Consider the following 9211-nt stretch of genomic DNA (forward strand, 5'->3'; position numbering starts at 1 on the left):
CTCTGACAGCTAACTCCAGCACTAAAACACTAATGCTGGAGCTTTTTGTGCACTGAGCTGACACACACACACACAAATCTGAGTATTTCACGCCAAAGCACAAAAGACCTAACCTACATTTTTTTTTAATTTCTCAAGTTTGCATGACAAAAAAAAAAGAATAGTCAGCGGGCACATGAGCTGGCCATGTGCTGCCATGTTAAAACAGTTAACATTTGATAGCTTTAGCTGCTGTGGCAAAGGGGCGACTCACTTGTGAATTTCACTGCAGAGAATCTGATGGATGTAGCTTATGAGTGTGCTTTAATGTGAAAAAATGTGCCTACGAGGGAGTGGTGGGGTTTTGTGGTTTGTAAAAAAATGGAGAGAGTAGTTGTGCATCTTATACAGTAGCGTGCAATTTTAAATCTGGGTTTTTTTGTGCTGCACACAGACCGGAACCAGCCTTTCATCGTGATAATACAGCAAAATGTCACTTCCTAGTGTTATCCCTGCTTGAAAATTCAAAGCCTCAAAAAGCTGAGGTTAAAATATGTCACTGCGACACGGGATGCTCCTTCAAGAAGTACAACGTGGTTCCGCCATCAGTTGTTACTGATTCCTTTCATGCAATCAGTCAATACACACTTACACTGTATGCCTGCCACAGAGTTTACACACATTTTATGCTTGAATAAAAATGACAATAATAATATTAAACACATTAGAATACAGTGAACTAACCTTTGCAATGCTTGTCAAGACAATGAAATGTATTTAACAAAGAAATATGACACGTTTTTTATCTTTTATATATATATATTTATATATACTTCTGCCCCGGCATGAATGTGCTGCAGAGGGACAGGCTAAAAAGAATCAGGGATCGGGCCCAGATCTGCAACTATAGCATCAATTTAAACATACAGAGGGTGCACTTAGAGCTTCATAAGCAACTTTTTTCTTTTATGTATAAAAAGAGCTTTAAAATATTGTCAAATTATAGTTTTTTAGGTATTGCAATAGCTGTTCTGAAAGAAAGTTTTTGCTGTTTTGAGTAGCATTTAACAGGACGACAAATGTATTGGATTTAGTTACACTATTCGCTCTTTGTTGTCTTAATTTGAAATAACTTATATTTTTTTGTTGGAATTGTTAATTTTGGTAATATCAATAAAGAATGTTTTGAATAAAAAAAGTATGCTCCTCCCTCTTAACATAAGTAAGCAGGAAGTGACAGAGTTGTGTATTTGTGTGTGTTTGTGTGTGAGTGCTCTGTTTGCTTCAAAAAGGGAAGATAATTCAGTAAATTGGCCCAGCATCTGTCCGGCCAAGAGTTTATGAGAACTTTTGGAAGTAAGTGCTTATAACTCTGAGAAGATTTGTTTGTGTAGATAAATGCTGAATGGTAGTTTGAGCAAATACAAGTGAGATTGAAAGTGAAACTGAACTGGCTGAGTGAGGCGAGCAGGAGAGAGATAAGGAGAGCAGAAATCAACAGCATGGCTGCAAACGCCTCACAGGCCGAAGCCGACTGCACCTGCCCGGTTTGCTGTGACCTATTCTCTGACCCTGTTGTGCTGCTGTGCGGCCACAGCTTCTGTAAGTACTGTCTTCAGGAGTGGTGGAGACAGAGCAGGCTGAGGAAGTGCCCGGTCTGCAAAGAAGTATTTCCAATGTCTCAGCCGCCTCGAAACATATCCCTGAAAAACCTGTGTGACTCCCTGAGACAAGAGAGGGCCTCGGCCCGGCCCGTGGACTTCTGCCATCTGCATGGTGAGAAACTCAAACTCTTCTGTCAGGAGGACCGACAGCCCGTCTGTTTGATTTGTCGGGACGCGAAAGCCCACAAGAAACACAACTGTGTTCCCATAAATGAAGCAGCAGAGGAGTACAGAGTAAGTAAGCCACACTTGGATGAAAATTTAAGTGTTGTGATGCAAAAGATTCACTCTTCGTGTTGACTTTTCAGGCTCAGCTTCAGATCAACCTGGTAAACCTGAAAACTAAACAGGGGTCGTATGAAAGGGTAAAACAGAACTGTGATAAAATGGCCACTCACATCCAGGTAAGGCGCAGGAGTCATGGGATTAGGTAAAAAAAAGATCTGGTGATCTGCTCTCACTATAAAAGTGTTTGGTTTTTTTTCCTCTTTAGTTTCAGGCTCAGCAGACCGAGACGAGGATCAGGGCTGAGTTTCAGAAGCTGTACCAGTTCCTGCGAGCGGAGGAGGCTGCGAGGATCGATGCGTGTCGGAAAGAGGCGAAAGTCAAGGTGGAAGCGATGAAGATGTCGATTTCAAACCTGACCGCAGAGATTTCGGAGCTCACGAACAAAATCAAAGCAACAGAAGACGAGATGAGAGCAGGAGACCCTCAATTCATATTGGTAATCGCCAAATAAATTTTCTGTCTAGTGTTTCCTAATCAAGAATTTTTTACAAAAATAGATGCTTTTTTTTTTTTTTTAAGATTGATTGTTTTTGTTTTTATCTTGCAGAATGTTAAAAGGACTTTAAAGAGGTAAGTTTCCAGGACTCTTTGCATCAAACGTTCTTTGGTTCTTCTTTGCTTTGGAGTCGCCTAACATCTGTTTGCCAAACTAGTCAATTGTGAACCAAACACAGTGGTTAGAACTGGGTTCAGTGCGAATTATGAAGTGTTTGGAGAAGAAAAATGAGGAAAAACAAATCACCACGGGCAAGGCAGGATTAAGGAGGGTCTGGGCCCCTGGGCTAGAGCTACTTTTGGGGCCCTATTTTTTTTAACTCATACAAATGACAATACTGATTACGTGCCCATTAACTTCAAGGTTTCTAGTGAGACAGAACAGAGCTGCTCTTAACTTTAATGCAACTATCAGCCGACCAGCTGAGAAGGTCTGCTCTGTTACATTAGTTGTTGCTGCACAGACCACACCTGGATCTGAACTGCTTCTGTATTTAAACTCAAAAGTAAAAACCATTTTTTATGCACTAAATCATTTTAAAGTATTATAACTATAGAAAACCAAATAAGGAACACTGCAACAATCTTTTGTGGAGCAAAATCAACATTAATCGTCATGTATTGAGGTTACACCGAGCAGAATAAGAAGCAACAACGGCGATTTGGTTTGAAAAATGTTAAAATCTAAGACAAAAAAGGATCTCTTCATTGACTTTTAAAAAAATAAGAAGTAGTCTGATAGAATTTAATTGCATAAAACAGCAACACTTGCATCGGTCTTCTGCAAGGAAATGGGAACATTTGCAGTTAATGTAAAATAAGATGTCTGAAAAACATTAATTTACTAAAAGCAATAATAGATTTTTTGGGGGCTCCTAAATCTCTGGGCCCCAGGCCAGTGTCCTGGTAAGCCCTTTGGACCGTCCGGCCTTGATAGAAGTAAAACTGAGTGCCTTTTTTCTGATCGTGACACGTTGCTTCGACTGACAATAAAGTTTTCTACTGGCTAAAGTCATCTGGCTCCGTGAAGCTCAGCCTAACAGCAGCTTGGTTGGTGTAACGGGTTTTAATCAACCCTTTGTCCCAGATTCAGGACAGCTGCTGTGAATATCTAAATTCTATGCATACACTTTATAAAACGTTGTTGTAGTTCATAAAAACCAACATGTATGTGATGATTACTCCTGATTATTATTTATATTTATTGACTGTAATCAAATGAAAACCTCATTCTGAGGACTGCGTTGTTGAGTTCTCTACCTGAACAAAACCACTGAAAGTAAATCAAGAAATTGTTTCCAAAATGCTTAAAGAAAGTAAGAGGAACTTTGTGGTGTTTACACTGACAGAGCACAACAGATAGTCAATTTGTTTCCCCAAAATTTAGGTGTTTGAATTTATTTTATTTTTTTTCCAGATCTTTGTGTGAGCTTCCAGAGCCACAAAGACCAACAGGAGCACTGATCGACGAGGCCAAACACCTGGGGAACCTGCAGTTCTCAGTCCTGAGAAAGATGACAGATATAATCCAATACAGTGAGCAAGCAAAGTTTCTGTTTGCTACATATTGTTGTCGTTTTGTCTTTAGTGTGCGCAAGCAAATTCTGGATTTTACAGCCAGAGTGTTTCATGAATACTGCTTACTCTCTCTCTCTCTTCATAGCTCCTGTAATTTTAGATCCAAACGTCGGCAGCAGCTCAATGATTGTATCAGAAAACTTAACTACTTCAGCCGAAAGTGTCAAGTGCCAACCATTTCCGGACAACCCTGAAAGACTAGGAGGATCAGACATTCTTGGATATAAAGGCTTTAACTCGGGTAAACATTGCTGGGATGTAGAAGTGGGTGGTTTCTGGGCTGTGGGTGTGGCTGCAAAAACTGACGGTAGTGTTTATAGGAGGACATGTGCCATCTACATGTGTGTCTGCACTAATATCCTCCGCGAACTTACTCCAGAAGATGATGTCAAAGTAGTAGCAACAGATTCATTTCCTCAAAAGGTCAGAGTGATGCTCGATTATGACCGAGGACTCCTGTTGTTCTTTGACCTCGATCGAAACAACCCAGTTCATACCATCAAGTACACTTTCACAGAAACCATTTTTCCATACTTTCGGGCAAATGCAAAACTTATACCTGCTAAGTTGTCATTAGGCATAAAGCAAGTGAAAAACACAAGCTGAAAACCGTCAGAGGCCAGATAAATCCCTTAAAGGGCCATTTTTAAACTTTTTAAACTCGACTCCTTTCTATTATTAGTGCAGCATGATATTATACAGCATTATATCTTTTAATAGTTTTGCATCATGTAACGGCTTAAACTGCACCGCATTAAAATTAAAAAGAAAACAGATTTCAAGAGGAGCAACTTGGAACTTCAATAGTATTTAAATATTTGAGGTTTTTTTTTTTTTTTTACTGTCTTTGAGTGTCACATTATACAAATTTACAGTATTTTAATTTGGAAGGCTGCGTTATTTTCCAGTTACTTACGGGGAAAATAACACCCTTTAAGATGACAGTGGTGGAAGGGTTTCGTCACGCTGTGATGACAGCTGGTGTGCCGTGGGTGTCTGCAGTAACATTAGTTCTGCTCATGACAAATTTGGTTGTAAAGATATTAAAGGGGAGACGAATGAATCGTTAAATAAATCCCCAGTGCTCAATGAAGCGTATCACTCTCTACCTTCAATATCAGGGTTTTAAAATAAATCATTTTATCTTGAGGAATCATGACACTAGGGAAATTTTGGTTAAATCCTGAAAATAATGTTTTACACAATTTTATGCCATATTACAAGATGTCGCACAATCTGTTAGCTCTTGACATTTGTGTTAGGGATGATTCTCAGATACTACCACACCAAATTATAGCTCAGTCTCTGCAGAATTGACTGAGCTCTACCCATTTTTGTTTTCTAAGACTAATTAGCTGACTCTAAAAATGAGCCAGGTATAAAGTCAGGTTGCTCTTCTGTATTTCTTTTGTGATGTAACTTTTACTGTAAAACGCTTTGGTCACCTTGGTTGTTGTTAAGTGCTATATAAATAAATAAATCAATCAAATGTGCACCCAAGGATTACTTTCTGAAGTACTTGTTCTCTAGTTTATGTTTTGCTAACAGACAGACAAATGAGTGCTCACAAACACAGTTTGTCCGTCTTTACCTTTCAGAGGCGGTCAATAAATACATCATCCAGTTTGAAATCTCACCACAATGTTCCAGTGTGGGTAAAACGCCCGATGGACGCATTTTATAAAAGGGCAAATCATTATACGTTACTTCTGGGAGTCCAAAACACTAGTCACGACCATCACACTAATACTGATAATACTGACACTAATAATAATACAATAACACTAATACTCACTGGTGTAACAGCTGGAAAAACAAAATTTAAATAGAAAAAAATGAGTCAAAGAAAGAAACTTGATTTCTGTTCAGTTTGTTTTCTTATGTTAATGTTGTTAGCATGTGTTTTTCAGAGCCAGTTGAGGTTTGATCATGTTTGAGCTTGAAGTCATCATTGTCTCATTTACCTTGGATCAATTGTAATAAAGTGAACCTTTATTTAAAACAACAGAATAGCGTGCGTTCACTCAGTCTCGCTGGGTTCATTGTTTTTGAGAAGAACATTTATAGTTAAAGCAGTGGCTAATTGAAATGTTGTCTGCAATGTATGGTTTTTTTTCTCAGTTTCACTCACTTTTTTTGTTATCCTAGACTGTTTTTAGAACGATCAATCATATAATTTTGATTAAAAAGCTTCAATCAGCCACTGAGTGTCGTACGTCTTTTCCAGAATATTCCATTTTTCTACTGAACACATGAAATAAACACATTAATCCGCGTTTCAAAGACTCCTGTAGCGTTTTGTATAACTCTGTGCTAATCAGTTTTGTCCAAACACATTGCAAAGAAAATCAATCACAGTTAGGTTCAGCAAATTTATTTTCACAAGCCTGAAAAAGGTAGAGGAAAGCATCCGGTGCGTTTGCACCGCATGTGGACGTTAAACACGGGTACTTCCTGAGAGAGTGGCGCTCATGAATCAGTGAAACAGGTTGGGAGACGGAGCAGCAGAAAAGAAATAAATCTGGACCCAAAGATTAAAAGTGGGTGAAAACCTGATGATCAGAGTCACACATGATATTTAAACTGGAGCCAAACCAATGATCTGATATCAAGTTATGAAGAGAAAACAAAGGAAGCAGAAAGTCGGGGACCACGAAACAATAAATTTATATATTTCTTTAACAGTATCTGCAAAGGTGTTCAAATCTAATAAAATAGCTTGTGAGTAAAAAATGAAAGGCATAACATTTACCATTTTCAGCAAGAATATTTAGAATGAAAAATAAAATGTCCCAAAGCAAAAGTTTTAGCATTTTGTACGACATGCTAACACATTTAGCACGTAAAATAACTTTTTTTTTTAAGAAACCAGTTCCTGTTAGTCAAAATATCTCTCTGATTGGGTTTGTTCTGGGTGAGATTTTAGTTCTGCTTTTTTTTTATCTCAATTTACAATACAGTAACATTAAAGAACTCTTTATACTCTTAGTTCATGCAAATGAGAGGTTTAAAGCATCTCGTGTTTTTTACTTGTGCATAACTTTAAATTTAATGCAAACGTCATAAAAATCCAAAGACATGCAGGCCCGGCTGACCTCCAAAGTTTCCAAACCCTGCAGACGCCTCTGATTGCAACATGTGTGAACGACTGACCCAAATCACTGCAGCCAGGCTCCATATTTTAATGAACGCACAAAAAAAAAAGAAAAATGAGCGCACACATGAAAACACACGCGTTCACTCTTATGTGGTTTCTTTCCCCTCCGCACCTTGTCTCCCAGGTTCCGTTTCTGTCACTTATTTTTGCTCTTGTTTTGGAGGCCTGGAAAACCTCAGGAAGCACGGCGTTGAGTGTGCGACGCTGCCATTTCTCCCCGTCTCTGGGAGCTTACTGTTTTGTTTGGCGTTTCTGTTCCGTTTGGAGGCAGCCATTTAAGAATCTGAGCAGCACGTGTCCTCGGTAATCATAGTTTAGATATCCCAGCTGATCCAAGACACACACACACACACGGGCCTGATTGCTACTCAGTCTGGTCTGTATAATGTCTAAACTTCTGAGTTAGGACCTCACAAGAGCATTTTCGGGAAAATTTGTTTGTAGGAGGAAAACTGGAAAATAGTAAAAGAAATATAAAGAGCAAAATGGGATGTTACTTTTAGAAACTGATAAAATTGAGTGTAATTGATTTTGACTGAAGGTTTGATATTAAAAGCTGCTTCCTTATTAGAAAACCTGTTTTATCAGTGAGTGTCTGCACACCCTCTCATAGAGACGCTTGTTCTGGTCGTCCTCGGTGGTGAAGTGCTGTGATAAAGTGCTGTCTGCTTTTCTCTCACTCTTCAAGCCCCCTGAGAGCAGATCAATACTCACTCAGCTTCAGGTTACAGCTAATGTCTTTATGTTTTTTAACCAGCCAGTGTGTGCATGTAGTTAGTGAGCCAGTGTGTGTGTGTGTGTGCGTATGTGTGTGTTTGCCCCTGACGTGACCCAAGTTATAATTATCATTAAATGTCAATAAAAGCAATAGGAAGAGGGAGACTCGATAACGTCTGAAGCCCTAAATAACAGCACCTCCTTAAGACGTTTGTGGGAAACTGCAGCTTCTGTGAGAGGAAGAAAAAAAGGTCTCATCAGGAAAGTGGGAAAAAATTAAATAAAAAGACTCCTTCGCCTGGCTTTTACTCTGAAACTGACATTTATGTGGCCGAGTTAAACAGGATAGTTCAGGCATAAATAAGTTAATAGACTCAGCTGTTCGATCAGCACTTTAAAAGGCAAAACATGCAGAAACTAAAATTCATTTTTATTTGTGATTGGGAGGAACAGAATTCAACAACAAAAGCCCCAAAAATACGACACGGGTCACATTTCAGAAAACACAAAGAAGGAAAAGGAAGAAGAAGAAATATTAATAGTTTCAGAGACCGTTTTCACGCAGCACATTTTCAAAATGGAAGAAAGAAATCAAGGAAAGCTCTAAAGAAAATCAGAAAAGACAAACCACACACATCAGACTGTGATAAAAACTAAAAAATATAACAAAATCGAAAATATTATTCCTCAAATTGTTTTATTTTTGCTACTACTTCTAAAATGTAGTTGTTGCATAATCTGTTTATTTGTTGAGTTTCCTGAATTGTCTTTTGAAAGTTTTTTTTAGCTCTAATGTTTCATTGTTTTATAAATTTGAACAATTTTCCCAGTTTGCAGTTCTGTTTCGTCACTTTTATTGTGTTTGGCACCTCGGGGCTCCCGTACATTTTTCCTAATTTTGTGAAACTGGTCCCGACAGCTGGAAGCTCAGCAACAAAAACAACTGAGGTCATTAAACCCAACGAAGAAGTCTGAAATGTTCGGACAAACAGGGAGTTCGTAAAAAACACTTCCAAAAAAAAAAGATGTTCACCAGAAATAATTCTGTCATCATCTGAGCGAGTCAGCATAAAACCACTAAAGTTTTAGATAACGTACAGGTTGTTGGAAAAGACTTAAATTTTTTTACAACTTTATCCAAGAAGTTACATCCTCTAATTTCACGGGAAACAAATGTTTCTCTACTACTAGAAACAATATGTGCCCAGTAACATGCTTTTTGCTGTAATTAAAGTAGATTTTCATAAAAGAATAACTGAAAGAAGCAAAAAACAAACAAATTGCAGATTTGATGGTGTAACATTGACATCTGTGTTCACTAGGATTTCACTGT

At 38.3% G+C, this 9211-nt stretch overlaps 1 protein-coding gene across 1 annotated transcript; it reads left to right on the forward strand.

The window, feature by feature from the left end:
- The first annotated feature begins 1212 nt into the window (after nucleotides 1-1212).
- Nucleotides 1213-6207, forward strand: LOC108242449 (zinc-binding protein A33). Its single transcript, XM_017427272.3, has 6 exons — nucleotides 1213-1877; nucleotides 1952-2047; nucleotides 2137-2367; nucleotides 2479-2501; nucleotides 3844-3962; nucleotides 4090-6207. The coding sequence occupies exons 1-6, from the start codon at nucleotides 1482-1484 to the stop codon at nucleotides 4608-4610; spliced, it is 1386 nt and encodes a 461-aa protein (XP_017282761.1). The 5' UTR covers nucleotides 1213-1481; the 3' UTR covers nucleotides 4611-6207.
- Nucleotides 6208-9211: the final 3004 nt, after the last annotated feature.

This window comes from Kryptolebias marmoratus, linkage group LG19 (assembly GCF_001649575.2).
Source record: "Kryptolebias marmoratus isolate JLee-2015 linkage group LG19, ASM164957v2, whole genome shotgun sequence".
Classification (NCBI taxonomy): Eukaryota; Metazoa; Chordata; class Actinopteri; order Cyprinodontiformes; family Rivulidae; genus Kryptolebias; species Kryptolebias marmoratus.